This window comes from Vulpes vulpes, chromosome 10 (assembly GCF_048418805.1).
Source record: "Vulpes vulpes isolate BD-2025 chromosome 10, VulVul3, whole genome shotgun sequence".
Taxonomy (NCBI): Eukaryota; Metazoa; Chordata; class Mammalia; order Carnivora; family Canidae; genus Vulpes; species Vulpes vulpes.
In genome coordinates this window covers 872565-886897 of record NC_132789.1, presented here as the reverse complement: position 1 = coordinate 886897, position 14333 = coordinate 872565, and the positions used below count along the sequence as shown (strand labels likewise).

The 14333-nt window shown below is 50.8% G+C and overlaps 1 protein-coding gene and 1 non-coding gene across 37 annotated transcripts in view; both read left to right on the top strand.

The window, feature by feature from the left end:
- The window catches only part of EP400 (E1A binding protein p400), a 100703-nt gene that overhangs the window by 59598 nt on the left and 26772 nt on the right, over nt 1-14333 (top strand). For 31 of the 36 annotated variants that reach the window (XM_072722591.1, XM_072722589.1, XM_072722577.1 and 28 more), the window contains 12 exons: nt 2359-2561; nt 2649-2818; nt 4133-4329; nt 7195-7306; nt 7496-7639; nt 11457-11597; nt 11806-11889; nt 12215-12349; nt 12594-12638; nt 12719-12872; nt 13100-13341; nt 13469-13642. In XM_072722591.1, coding sequence (XP_072578692.1) covers nt 2359-2561; nt 2649-2818; nt 4133-4329; nt 7195-7306; nt 7496-7639; nt 11457-11597; nt 11806-11889; nt 12215-12349; nt 12594-12638; nt 12719-12872; nt 13100-13341; nt 13469-13642 — 1801 coding nt within the window. The remainder of the gene's footprint in view (nt 1-2358; nt 2562-2648; nt 2819-4132; nt 4330-7194; nt 7307-7495; nt 7640-11456; nt 11598-11805; nt 11890-12214; nt 12350-12593; nt 12639-12718; nt 12873-13099; nt 13342-13468; nt 13643-14333) is intronic. The other 5 variants (XM_072722579.1, XM_072722593.1, XM_072722583.1 and 2 more) reach the window with 1 other exon arrangement.
- Nucleotides 3801-3931, top strand: LOC112911616 (small nucleolar RNA SNORA49). The gene has a single exon (XR_003233398.1). It is a non-coding gene; the product is annotated as a small nucleolar RNA SNORA49 (small nucleolar RNA).

Here is a 14333-nt window from a genome sequence, read left to right as displayed (position 1 = left end):
ATGATCGTCAAATCTCCTGGTGGGAGCATGTTTCGCTTTGTCAGAAAATGTCAAGCAGACTAGCCAAGTGGCTGCCCCATTCTGCATTCCCAGCAGCAGTGAGAGCAAGCTTCTGCTGCCTCTTGTCCTCGTCATGCCGCTGAGGTGTGGTTGTGAGTTCTGGCCATTCTGAGAGGTATGCAGTGGTGTCTCATGGCTATTAACATCTGCATTTCCCTGAGGACATATGATGCTGAGCCTCTTTCGGTTTTTTGCCGCGTGTGTCTTTTCTGTGGAGATGCGTCTATCAAGGTCTTTGACCCATTTTTTAAATGGGTTGTTTGTTTTCTCGTTGCATTTTAAGAGTTCTTCGTATGTTTTGGATGACAGTCCTTTATCAGAGGTGTCTTGTCTGTGGCTTGTCTCTTCATGACTTTGGTTTTCATGGGACGGTAGTGTTTAGGTTGAGTGAAGTCCGGCTGTCCGTCCTCTCATGAGCTGTGCATTTGGGATTAGACCTGGAAAATTATCGCCACCCCCTGGTCACCCGGGCTTTTCCCTGTGTTTTCTAGGAGTTTCCTTGTCTGTATTTCACTTTAGATCTAAGGCTCATTTTGAATGGATGTTTGTGAGGGGACTAGATCTTCATCTAGATTAATTTTCTCCCATTTAAAGAGTCCTGTATTGTGGAAAATGTTCAAACATATGCAAGCAGAATAATGCAGTGAATCCCAGTGTACCCAGAGCCCGTCTTCAGCACTTACTGGCTCTTAGCCAGTCTCGTTTCATCTGTTTACTACCCCAAAGCACAGACTGTTTTGCAATGAGTTCCAGACAAACATGGTTCCTATATAAGATTTCATCGTGCTCAGAAAGAAACAGTCACTGTACTATTATCACATCTAAAAAAAGAACAGTTTTTAACATCATTAAGTGTCTATTCCGCATGCACATTTTTGATTGACTCATAAATATATTTTTTAAAGACTTTATTTATGCATGAGAGACACAGAGAGAAAGGCAGAGACATAGAGGGCGAAGCAAGCTCCTTACAGGGAGCCCGGAGCGGAACTCAATCACAGGACCAGGGATCACACTCTGAGCCAAAGGCAAACGTTCTCAACCACTGAGCCACCCAGGCGTCCGTGTGTCATAAATATTTTTATGGTTCCAATCAAAATCACAGTAATGTAGATATGTAGCAGTTGACGGATACGTCTGTCACGTATATCCTAATCTGTAGGTTGTGCTTCTAGGTCACTTTTTTTTCCCTTGCAGTTTATTTGTTGAGGAAACCTGATGGTTTGCCCTGTAGAATTTCTCACAATTGGGATTTGCTGATTGATTCTTCAAGATATAATCTGACACGTTACTTTGTTCACTGTATTGTCTATAAATTGCTGGATTCAAAGGCTTGATCAAATTTATGTTGGCTGTTATTTTGGGTTTTTTTGCAAGAATGGGGTTTTTTTTGCCCTGCCTTGTCTTGATCACTGTGGCTGTGCAGCAGGACAGTGTTGGGCAGTGTTCTTCCTCCAGCTGTGTTCTCGTTCAGTGCTCTGTGAGCATTTCTGGTCTGTGGCTTTTCCACATCAGCCTTAGGTTTGGTATGTTGCTAATCTACAGAATAACTGGCTAAGATTGGGATTGGGATTGTGCCAAATCTTTAGTTAGATTGGGAACAGACACATTGGCCATGTGGACTCTTCGGATCAGTGAATGTGGAGTTGTTCTCCATTTATTCAGTGCTTTAATTTTGTCCACCAGAGTTTACATGCAGTTGGTAGCAAGTCAGGGAAACCCAGCTTGAGCTGACCTCTGGAGTGAGGTTCTTCTGGTGTGGGTGGCGTCCAGAGGTCTGGAGGTGGTGTCATGCGGCTATAATGGCCCATCTGAGTGGTCATTGTGTTCCTCTCAGCAGGGCCTCTTCCTGCTAAGTCTGGCTTCCCTCCTGGTGGCATGGTTGGCTATACCAGTTCTGGGGTTCACACATTCTCCCCCCAGACCATCATGGTGACAAAGCACCTGCACCCTCAGATTCCCATCAGAACATATGCACTTCATAGGGAATGGGCATCTGTGCCCTTTCCTGCACTCTGGACAGAGGGGGGGTGTGCCCCGTGCTTGTTGTTTCCATCCGGGTGGCCCTCAGTAGCCAGCATTGGTGAGACCCACTCCCATAGTTGCTGTGACCGATGGTGTGGGCCAGCAGCCACATCACCCATGTGGTAATTGTAATTAGGCATCCTGGCTCCTCTGGCAACTCTGCCTTTGGAAGGTTCTGCCTACTTCCTTCTTAAGCCTTTGCTTCCTGGGATAGAGGTGCTGCTGGTGGAGATGCCGTGGGCAGTGTGTGTGACATAGGTGCTTTCTTCTCAGGGTGGTATGTGTGATCCCTCCGGTGGTGGCCGCACCCCCTTCCTTGTGGGTGGCGAGGCCGCCATCCCTCTATAGCCACAGGATGAGGATCTTGAGGCACCGCCTGAAAGAGCACATAGCTCCCTACGCACAGCAGCTGCAGCGGATGACGGCCCTACGCTCCCTACGATTTCCTGAGCTCAGATTGGTCCAGTTTGACTCAGGTACGACAGGGGCCCCCATCTGCACTGGCCTTGAGATTGCCTCTCCTTGCTCAGATTACAAGAGACTTGATGTTGTTCATTCCATAGGAAAGCTCGAAGCTTTAGCCATCTTACTGCAGAAGTTGAAATCTGAAGGACGTCGAGTGCTGATCTTGTCACAGATGGTTCTCATGCTGGATATTTTAGAAATGTTCTTGAACTTCCATTATCTCACATACATCAGGATCGATGAAAATGCCAACAGTGAGCAACGGCAGGTAAGGAAGAGGTTTCCTTTGTTACAGTTGATGGTTCAGTGTTGTTCATGTGAGTCACCGCTTTCTGCTGTGGTTTCTCAGAACTGTGTAAGTGCAGGGCTGTGGCGGTCCTTCAAGACAAGGGGAGGAGCTACTCCACGTCCCCGGGCTCTAACAGGTCTTCGGTTTGTGTGTCCTGTTACTGGGGCGTGCGCAGCTGGCTGCTGTCTCCACATTGAGCTTGGTGGCCTGCGGCCATGAGGAGCAGGTCGGTGTGCTTCAGATGCAGCCAGGGCAGGTGGGGGGTTAGGGGGGAGAGTGAGCACAGTCCACATGAGGCGCCTTGCAAGAAACATAAGTTCACACAGCGTGCCCCTTTGTCACTTGTCAGATTGGCTAAAGGTGTATTGCTTTGGTCAGCGCAGCAAGACAGGTGTTCTCACACATTGCTAGCAGGCGTGAAGCTGCACAGCTTTCTAGGAGATGGGTTGATAAGTGTGGGTCATGGATGTGCACAGGCTTGAGTGACTGTGCATGGAGGGCTCAGCGTGTCTGCAGCACCTCTGCTCCTCCCTGGAACAGCACATGCGTCCAGCAGCAGAATATGTCCATAGGTTATGCGTGTACCGTGCTGCTTGGTGGCACTGTCCCAAGTGTCTGTGGGCTGAACTACGAGGTGGTCATCAGAGCATTTGGGACGGGATCAGGAACACAGCAGAACGCTCCCATGCCGGAAGCAGGCTGCCAGAGTGTAGACCGTGTCAGCCTCTTGGTGTGATCCCACACACGTGTGACTTTTCACCTGAGTACATACGCACAGAGAAGGGCCTGGAAAGAGATGCAGCACAGGGCTAACAAAATTTTCTGGGTAGTGATGTAATAGGTGGCGTGTGGACTCTCTGGGAAGAAAAGGGTCAGTGTCACAGTCTCGTTTGGTGCTGAAATTATTGCAGAGGGCAGTGTTCACAGGAGGCTGAGAGCCTCTCTCCAGCCTGTTTCCCTGCTCCCTCAGCCTTACTCCCGGGCCTTTTGCTGTGAAGTGCCCCGGCATTGCCTGAGGGTACAGGACCGAGCACACGTCCCTCCCCAGGAAGACTCTGTGTTCTCGTGGGGCCTACGAGTTGAGCTGACAGTCCATGTCAGGTGGAGTCTGACATTTTCCTTTTGTCTCTGTGGCCTGCAATGTGCAGAGCGTGTGGGGATGTCTGTGATCAGTAAGCGAGTGATGGTGCGGATGCGTGCATAAAAGCCAGGACAGCTGGACGTTTGTTCGTAACTGGGAGCTGTCCCAGGGTTTACCAGAGGAGCTAACCCAAGGGATTTCCTTCATCTCAGGAACTGATGAGGAGTTTCAACAGAGACAGGAGGATTTTCTGCGCCATTCTGTCAACCCATAGCCGTGCCACAGGCGTGAGCCTGGTGGAGGCTGATGCCGTGGTGTTCTATGACAATGACCTGAACCCCGTGATGGATGCCAAGGCCCAGGAGTGGTGCGAACGGATTGGGAGGCGCAAGGATGTCCACATATACAGGTGAGAGTGGTGGGTGTGACAGTGAGTCCACGGAGGCACCACATGGAACTCAAATATACGCTGCAATTCGTTCCAGAAGTTCCTGCTGTGTCGTTTGTTTTTTCTGAGGCAGACTTCTGTTCTTGTTTCTGGCCCGGCATTTGCTTGGTTTATAATTAGTTTGCTTGAAATTGTGATCGAGTTATGTTGCTTAGACATAACTTGCTGTGCATCTGACGCATATCTTTTGTGCCTCTTTTAGAGGACCTGCCCCTTCAAAAGGGCAGTTTATGTTTCAGAGTGTCTCAGTTACTATCAGATAGAAGTTGTCTGTTAGTAAGATGATGACTGAAAGAACTCAAATCTGTGTACACTGCCTTCAGATACAAACTAGCTGGCCCTGTATATAGCTGAGAAAGTGGAGGAGGCGCTCCTGTGTATTTCTGAGCTTCCAGAAGTATTTACTATAGTAGTGTAATAACCGTGGGTTTCTGGTGTGTGCTAGCGCTTGATGGTCCCTGTTTGGTACCCGACCACCTGTGTGCTGGTGTGTGTGCAGTGCTGGCAGCTGGGAGCGCGAGGCCCAGCCTGTGTGTGTGACCATTCACTCCTTCCACTGAGGCGGAGTCCTCCAAAGGCCGACTTTAAGTAGCTGTATTACTGCCTCTCTGAGGTTCACGGACCAGGTAATACGTTTATAGTGAAGTATCCCTCAGAGATAGCAATTGGTGACATTTTGCTGTATATCTTTCCAGGCGTCTTTCTAATTTTTTAGACGGCTCATGCTGAAAGTCTTATTTGTTAATCCCTTTTGCTTTCAATGGTATGTGGAGAATGTGTCTTGTTACCAGTAGCTGTAAGTCTAGTGTGCCATGTAAGTTGTATGAGCAACGTTTTCCTGAGTGATCCTCTCAGCAGTTGCGAGCCAGAAATGGGAAAACTATTTTATTCTCAGCAACTATGATCCACAAACACTCAGGAACAGTCTTGGCAGTAAAGGTACAGGATGCGTAGGAAACGAGGATAAAATTGTGCAAAACATAGTGAGACCTGAGTAGGAGGCTGTGCTGTGTTCTGGGGACGGGAAGACCTGGTACATAGAAATGTGCTTTCCCCCAAAGCGATGTTAATATGTAGAATGGTTTTAACGAAAGCCATAATTGTGGGTATTTGTGTAGGTGTACCTGTGTACACTTGTGATTGGAAAAAGTGGTTTTTACTCTTTTTTTTTTTTTTTAAGATTTTATTTATTTGAGAGAGTGAGCATACACACAAGCATGAGTGGAGGAAGAGAGAGAAGCAGGCTTTCTGCTGAACAGGGAACCCGATGTGGGGCTCTGACATGAGGCTTGCTCCCAGGACCCTGGGATCATGACCTGAGCTGAAGGCAAGATGCTCAACTGATAGCCATCCAGGCGCTCCTGGATAAAGTGGTTTTTAAAAGTGTATTTGGAGTGAAGGGTAGCTGATAATGGCGTACAGAAATACTGACAAGGGTTGCAGCAGAGAGGCTCGGGGGAAGGCATGTGAGGATCTGCCATCAGAGGGAGAGTAGTGACCAGTTGGGTGGGCTTCCAGCTTCATTGGAGTGCAGGTAATTTAGCGTGTGGTGCCAACACAGCAGACCATGAGGAAGAGCTGAGATCAGAGTGCTGTGCCCTCGTTATGGCCAGAATGCCGGCCCTAGGTTAAGCATGCAGGTATAGAAACAAATCAGTGGTCTTAGTGTAGTATTGAAGAGATGATACCTGTGGCTTGAAGGCATCACTTTAGCCAGGCAGAAAGCTTGGAGGGAAGGCAAGGCAGACATACCTGACTGCAATAAAATGAAAATTTAAGTTTTGGTTTGCAAAAAGAAACCAAAAGCAAAGCTGATGCACAAATAATAGATTGGGAAAAGTATTTGCAGTTCTCACAACAAACAGAGGGTCAGATAGCTCTTACAAGTTGAGGAGAAAGATAGATGAGCCCTTCTTTGAGAAAGGGGGAAGGAAGCTGAGAATCTGAATAGGCCATCCCACCTGCTCACACTTGTGGTACACCCAGGCTTGGTAGGTAAAGGGTAGGAGGCTGCATGTGTAGTGGCCTTGCTTAGATACTGGGACACGGGACAGCAGCAGCCACAGCTGCTGGTGGTGCCAGTGGTGTTGGCCAAGGGAGCTCCTACCCCTAACTGGGGATGTGAGTGTGGCATTATTTTGACATCAGTTTAGTGGAGTCTGCTGAACTGAAAACTATGCCTGTCCTTTGTCCCCAGCACTACCCTCTGTGGGGCCCAGCCCATGGTATCCCTGGTTCTTGTAGCTTGTTTACAAGGCACAAAGCAGGAACCAGAGAGTGCCCATGCTTGGGTGAGGTATTGCCATACCTTGGGCATTGAGCAGCCACTGAAACCATTTGGGGGAGTAGGAGTCTTTGCAGCACACCACTCAGTAAGAAAGCAAAATGCAGATAAGTGTGTGGTGAAGCAGATGCTGTCCACCATTATGTTTAAGCGTGACCATTTGAAAATGAGGGGTATGTTATGTGTGCGTTGCAGGCTGTCAGCACTGGGGACAGCAGCTGCTCCACATAGGGAGTCCTCCTGGAGGACCCAGTAGGACATTTATAGGTGGGGACCAGTGGAGGGAAAGATGGCAGAATCGATCATGACCACAGAGGCATGGGACAGAGTGCAGTAAGGGAAGGTGGCGGTGGCTAGAGCTAGAGTGGGAGAGGTGGCCCTGACCGCCACGGAGGGGACTGCCCCATGTATACGTAGCCTCGTGGCTCCTGCCCAAGGGTCCAGGGTGCTGTGCCACCAGGCCCCTGCCCCCTGAACCGCTCATGGCATCGTGCCCCCCAGGTGACCCAGCTGTCATTGTACATGACATGTCTGTTTTGTAGGCTTGTGAGTGGTAACTCCATTGAAGAGAAGCTGTTGAAAAATGGAACCAAAGACTTGATCCGGGAAGTAGCTGCTCAGGGCAATGACTACTCCATGGCGTTCCTGACGCAGGTACTTGTCAATGGTGTGCAGTCCTCAAGGTTGCTGTGTGGTGATGGGGTTGGGGGTGGGTAAAGGGGTCACGCAGTTTAATGCACGCAGATGAGGAGTGGCTTGGCGGTTTCCCTGGTGTTGCAGTTTGATGGTCAGGTCAGCACTGACCTGTTTCTGGCTAGACACTGATGTGCATTTTGTGTGCAGCGGACCATCCAGGAGCTGTTTGAGGTGTGCTCTCCAACAGATGACGCCGGCTTTCCAGTGAAGGCAGAGGAATTTGTGGTCCTTTCTCAAGAGCCTTCTGCCACAGAAATCATTGCACCCAAAATTGCAAGACCTTTCATTGAGGTGAGGACAGATTGCTTGCCCTGGAGGTCATAGAGGATTTGCCGCACCTGCTATTGGTCCTGAGCTCCCTGCTTGCTGTGCAGGCCCCTATTGCTCCACTCTGGCACACCCCTCCTGCCTGCTTTCATTCTGTTACGGGCATTCTCGTCTGGACAAGCAGGTAAAGGAGCAGTGGAAAGTCTGGGGGCTCCAGGCACCTGCTGCCCAGTTCAGCAGTCATCTCTGTCTTCATTGGTTCTTCCTGAGCCCCACTGCCTCCCCTGAGCCATAGCTGGCAACTAGTGGTTTGGAGTGCCTTGTCTGTCCTATGACCTACTTTGCCCACCCTGCCCTACCCTGCCCGTCCCCATGGTTCACTGTCTCAGCTCCTGTCCGAGAGGAGCCCTGTGTGTGAGTGTAAAATGCACACCCAATTCTGAGAACAGTACAAAGGAGAACTTAAATGATCTTGTTAATATTTTATGTTGGTTACTTGTTGAAATAATGATTGGATATATTGGGTTAAATAAAATACTGTCTTTTATACTTTTTAACACGTGAGAGATGTTAGAGTACTCACATGGCTTGTGTGCTGCTCCTTTTGGGTAGTGCTGCTGTGTAGACACACTGTGGACCCACTCTTGGGGAGTGGCCTAGCTGCAGCTCCCCCAGGACTTCCCCCTTCACCTTGGCCCACCTCACAGGGTTGCCCCCTCCTTCCCCTCCTTCCTGGGTGTCGGTTTCTGGGCTCTTGGCTGTGGAGGGACCCTCGTGTTCTGGGCCTCTTCCCATGCCCTTGCCCGTGGTAGAAGGCTCCCCTGGCTCCCCTGCAGTGCTGCTCACCCCCTTCCCTGTCCTCACACCCTTGTTGAAGAGGACTTGCCTGTAGCCTTGGCTGTTTTAAAAGTTCTCATTTGGTGGAACAGTAATAAATGTGTATGACAAAACTTTCAAGAATTTATAATGAAGAGCAAGTGTCCCACACCAGACCCTCCTTCTCTGCTAGGGACCACCCGTTAATGTGGGTCCTCATGCCTCCTTCCAGAAGTTTCCTGTGTATGATGTCCCCGGTCCCCCCCCCCCCCACACACACACAGAGATACCTTATGGTTCTTTCTGCATCTGGAGAGACAGATACATCAGCCCCATTCTTTTAAAGACGTATGCATAATGGGCAGCCTGGGTGGCTTAGCAGTTTAGCGCTGCCTTCAGTCCAGGGCATGATCCTGGAGACCCAGGATCGAGTTCCACGTCAGGCTCCCTGCATGGAGCCTGCTTCTCCCTCTACCTGTGTCTCTGCCTCTCTCTCTCTCTCTCTTTCTCTCTCTGTGTGTCTCTCATGAATAAATAAATAACCTTTAAAAAAAAAGATGTATGCGTGAGGTCAAAAAAAAAAACACCTAAAAGAAAGTGGATTCTCAGAAAAAATGATTTCACCATTGCAAGTCTTGCATGTGTCCTAGGAGAGAAATGAGAGGTGGGAGGGCATTTGCATGAGAAATGCATTGTTCTGTGTGCAGTTGTCTCAGGGACGTGTGTACCACACAGAGCAGCACATAGGTGCTGTGAAGTGTAGGCATGTTGTTGGCAGGAAAGACCTAGCATCGAATGGAAGATGTAGTCTCCCCCACCCCCTACCATTAAGCTTCCATCCCAGTAAGAGGAGGCCTGTAAACCAGCAAGGGAGTAGAACACGGACTCTCCTGCAGAGGGTGGGCGATGTCCAGCAGGGGGGTGCTATGGGCAGAGGGACGGTACAGATGGCAGAGGATTAGGAGGGAGTGAGGGGTGAGTGTAGTGGGCCTGGCCACATTTTAAAAAATAGCCCTCTTGGGCAGCCCCGGTGGCGCAGCGGTTTAGCGCCGCCTGCAGCTCAGGGCATGATCCTGGAGACCCTGGATCGAGTCCCGCGTCGGGCTCTCTGCATGGGGCCTGCTTCTCCTTCTGCCTGTGTCTCTGCCTCTCATTCTCTCTCTGTGTCTCTATGAATAAATAAATAAAAAGTCTAAAAAAAAAAAAAAGCCCTCTGGCTCTGTGCTGAGTCTAAATTGTGGGGGCTGGAGCAGAGGCCAGCAGTAGGGGTGCAGTTGCGTGGCAGCAGCATGGCCAGGTGAGAGCAGGAGAGACTGGAGAGGTCTTTTGAAGGTGAAGTGAATGTGGGAGCCTGAGGGCAGTGCTGGCCAGCAGTGCCCTGAGGATCGGGTCTCAGGATTACTTCCAGATGCCCAAGTAGCCCGGGAGTCTCCAGCAGGAGCGATGCTCTTCAGAAGACCCATGCAGGAAGATGGCTTTTTTTTGAAGTTTTTTTGAAGCATGAGAGCCTCCTGAGAAGTACACGTCATAGAGAATCAGCATGAGAGGGCACTATAGGAAACCCCTTCCCCCCCACCAAAACCGCCTGCCTTCCTTACCACTCCTGCCCCTGAGGGCTGCTCCTGTGCCTCCTGACCACATGGCTGCCTGTGAGGATCTGGCTTCTGGTTCAGGGTCATGGTGCTTCTCATGGCAGTACAACACTATAGTCTGTGTGGTGTTGTAATTTCTTTATTGGGCCACAGTCTGTGTTTTGAGCCATGTATCTCTGAATATTTTGTGTGTCTCTTGGCAGATGCATGTGTGTATCTGCTAACCACCACCACCCCCTTTTTTTCTCTCTCTCTGCTAACTTTTAGGCAGCACACCTTGGGGTGGGACCCCTGCATCATCGTTGAGCGTGTGTGTGATGGGCAGGGCTGTCAGGCAGTTTTGCGAACTGTTCGAACCAGCATGGTGGTGGATGTGGGCCATGTCTCTGGTTTAATTTGCCCATTGCTGTCCACCCATGAATTTGTGCACCTCACATGTTCCCTGGCAGAGTGGGTACTTTCTTGTGAAGTGTTTGCCCATGTCTTTCCCCCCTTTTTTGGTTACCTGGGCTGTTTATTTTTCTCAGTTGTTGGCATTCCTTCTGTGTTCTGGGTGCATGGTGTAGAAAACCTCCCTGCATTTTGCAGTCTGCCAGTGAGCAGGAACTCTGGGTCCTGAATCCCCCCAGCAGCCCATCTTTATCACGGTTGTTGCTCATGTTCTGCTCAAAAGACATTCTCCTGACTCTGGGTGGTCAGGACATCCTTCCTCCTTTGTTTTCTTCTGGGTGCTTCAGTGTTTAACTTTGGCCTGAGACATGCGGTCAGTGTGGAAGAATTTATAGTGTATAGTGTGAGGTCAGGTTACATCTTAAGCTGCAGGTTTTGCCAAATTGCCAAGAAAGAGAGGTTGCACAGCTCCTAACTGATACCTGGTAACCAGAAACCATTAGTTCGCCTGATGTGTGAAGGTGCACCCCTGCAGTACACGTGCCTATCAGGCAGGAGCTCCTGGCTGTTGGGAAGGCGCCTCCTTCCTTTCTCTGGTGTTTCCTGATCTGTTGTCCACAGGTTTGGTTCTGGCTCCTAGGGCTCTGGGTCGTTTGTCTTCTGTGAATGCTGTGGACTGTGGCCCCTGTCTCATGCACTAGGAAGAATTGTTCTCCTCTGTCAGAGCCGTGGCCGTGGGGCATGTTGGGTGTAAGGTTGAATGGGATGTCCTGTCCCTTTCTGTTCTTGGGGTCAGGTGACACGTGACTCTTGCCTGGAGTTTGGTGTCCAGTGAGGCTGGGAGCCACTCCCACGCCTTCTCTGTCACCCTTAGGGCTTTGTTCTTCGTATCCAAGTGGGTCTCAGATGCGCGAGAGCATGTCCACGGGGAGGCTGTATGTGCAGTGAATGGAGGCGTTTCCGTGGCTTTATGTGGGGTGACTCCTTTTCAAAACCCCATAATTTAAAACTATGAAAGTAACATAAATCTGTTATTTCTTTAGGCCCTCAAGAGCATTGAGTATCTGGAAGAAGATGCCCAGAAACCTGAGGAGGAAGCTGTGCCAGGGTCACCCGGCACCAACAGCCCGAGGTGGAGTGAAGAGCCGTCTCAGCTGGAGGAGTTAGCTGACTTCATGGAACAGGTTTGAGAGCTTTTTTCTCTTCTGCGCTTCAGCTTAATTTTTTTCCAGATACCTCGGTATTTTAAATTTGACTCTTCCATGAAATTTTCCTTGGTCCCTTTGAGTAAAAATAATCATTCTTTTGATTCAAGTGTTGGGGTGTTATATGGGGACTTAACTTTTGTTAATTTGCTGTTAACCCTGTTCAAAACAATGATTTTTGGAACAGCTTACACCTATTGAGAAATATGCTCTGAATTACCTGGAATTATTCCACACGCCAACTGGCCCAGAGAAAGAGGGCAGCAGCGAGGTAAGGATAGACTTCTGGTTTGCGTAGTTTGTGAGGGCCTCAGCCTTCAGATTCACATTTGGCCTGAAGTAAATGTGACTTGTGTGGAATTAAAGGAATAAAAAGCAACCCACCAGTGTAGAAACAAATTAAAAATGAAGTCTGGAGAAACCCTAGGGAACGATTCTCATTCAATTGGGCACAGCTTGGTGCTTGATGGAGGGATATGTGTTGGAGGAGGGAAGGGGTCCAGAGCCCGTAGCTGGGACAGGGTGGAGCTGGGGTGTGGGGTGCCGGGCCTGCTGTAGCCATATCTCAGAGCCCCTCTCTGTGGTCTTCTCACCAGGATGCTGTGTTGACCGCTGTGAGGGAGTGGGAGGCCCAGAACGTGAGGGCCCTGCAAGAGCGGGAGGCACGGGCGCTGCAGGAGCAAGAGCAGGAGCAGCTTCTCACCTATACGAGGGAGGATGCCTACAATGTGGTATGCGGGGCTCCGGATCCAGTGTGTTTCTGAGAGATGAAGCCCATCTCCATGTCTGGCAGCCCGTTGTGTGATGCTTGACCCTTGGTTGGACATTTCTGGTTACACATAGGCTTTTCCCCAAATGTGGTTGTTAAAATGTGTCATAGGTGCTTTGAAGACCTACTAAGCATGCAGGTAAATAGTTGGTGGCTTGTAGTGTTCGTCTGAGATTGTGACACTGAAACGTGGCCCTTCCCTGCAGGAATACGTCTGTGAAGGCGCCGATGGGCAAGTAGAAGTCATGCCAGTGAGTGCCCGTCTCCCTGTGTGTTGGGGTGGCTGCATTCCCCTATTCATACGGCTCATGGCTCTCCTTTGTCCCCACAGCTCTGGACGCCGCCCACACCCCCCCAGGATGACAACGACATCTATGTGGACCCGGTCCTGTGTCTCACGTATGAGAGCACTCCCATCCCAGAGTCCAAGCTGCCTCCCGTGTACGTGAGGAAGGAGCGCAGGCGGCACCGCACGGACCCCTCAGGTGCACACCCCATCGCCAGGCTTCCATGTCTGCTTGCTTTGCACTTGCGGGCTGTTAAGGAACCTTTACACTTACAGTCCTGCTTGGCGTATAAGCAAGGGAGTGGGTTTGTCTCTACAGAGGCTCCTTAGTGACAGGCGTCTTCCGTTGTCCTTCTTGTTCCCGTTTCCTCTGCGAAGGCAGTGTCTTCTCATTAGCTACGTCACTGAGAAAGGCTCTCTGTCCAGTTGCAGGCAGGAAGAAGAAGCAGCGCCACGGGGAGCCAGTAGTCCCTCCTCGCTCACTGTTTGACCGTGCGACACCTGGCATGTTGAAAATGCGACGGGAAGGGAAAGAGCAGAAGAAGAACATTCTGTTGAAGCAACAAACACAGTTTGCCAAGCCTTTGCCAACTTTTGCCAAGCCAACAGCTGAGTCGGGCCCAGACAATCCCGAGTGGCTCATCAGCGAGGACTGGGCACTGCTGCAGGTGAGCACAGCCCTCAGTCCACGTCCCGTCCTCTCCTGTCCATGTCCTTTGGTGTAGTCCTTGGGAGCGCGCGTGCACCTGCTGATGCAGTTCTCTGACCTCTGGTGCCTGAAACCTGGTCCTGCAGGCTGTGAAGCAGCTCCTGGAACTGCCCCTGAATCTCACGATTGTGTCCCCGGCCCACACGCCCAACTGGGACCTTGTCAGTGACGTCGTCAACTCCTGCAGCCGCATCTACCGCTCTTCCAAGCAGTGCCGGAGCCGCTACGAGAACGTGCTCATTCCGAGGGAAGAGGGGAAGGTGAGGGCAGACCCCCTTCCACTCACACATCAGCGGAACTCCAGCCCCAGGGCTGAGTGGAAGCTGGCGAGGCAGGAGGCCCGTGTGGCACCTGGCATGCCTGGAAAATTCTGTGTGCCATGTGGAGGCTCCATGCCACCCAAGGGCTCGGTCCTACCTTCATTTCTTTCCTCTTTCTTTTCTCCTTTGAGAAGGCATGAGGTGAATGAAAGAGCCTTTGTTTGGCTCCATTGGCTTATTTGAAGAGAAGTTTGTTTATGCATCCTATGCCTTTGCTGCTGGTCTCCCGCCAGGAGCCCCAGCCATGGGACTGGTCTGGACCCTGGTCCCGGCTGACTGTGTGCCTTGCACATGCTCTGCAGACAGAGGCTGGGTATTCCGTGTCTTTCCCAGGAAGCCCATGGTGGCAGTGGCTGCCCCCACCCCCACCCCCCAAGAGAGCCAGCACTGCTGGCGAGTGCATCTGCCCTGCACTTTCCACCTTTCCACCTGCATACCTCTTGTTGTTTTGAGCCAAGAGGGTCTCTTTCTGTTTCTCCATCTGCTGGCTTTGCCACTTCCCCTTCTTGTCAACCGCCCATCCACTCTGGAGAGTGTCCAAGGTCTGAGCACAAAAGGGGCGCCCACGTGGCATGCTGCCAGCCTTGACAAAGGGTCCCGTGCCTGCGAGTCATGGTCCTCCCCACTACGT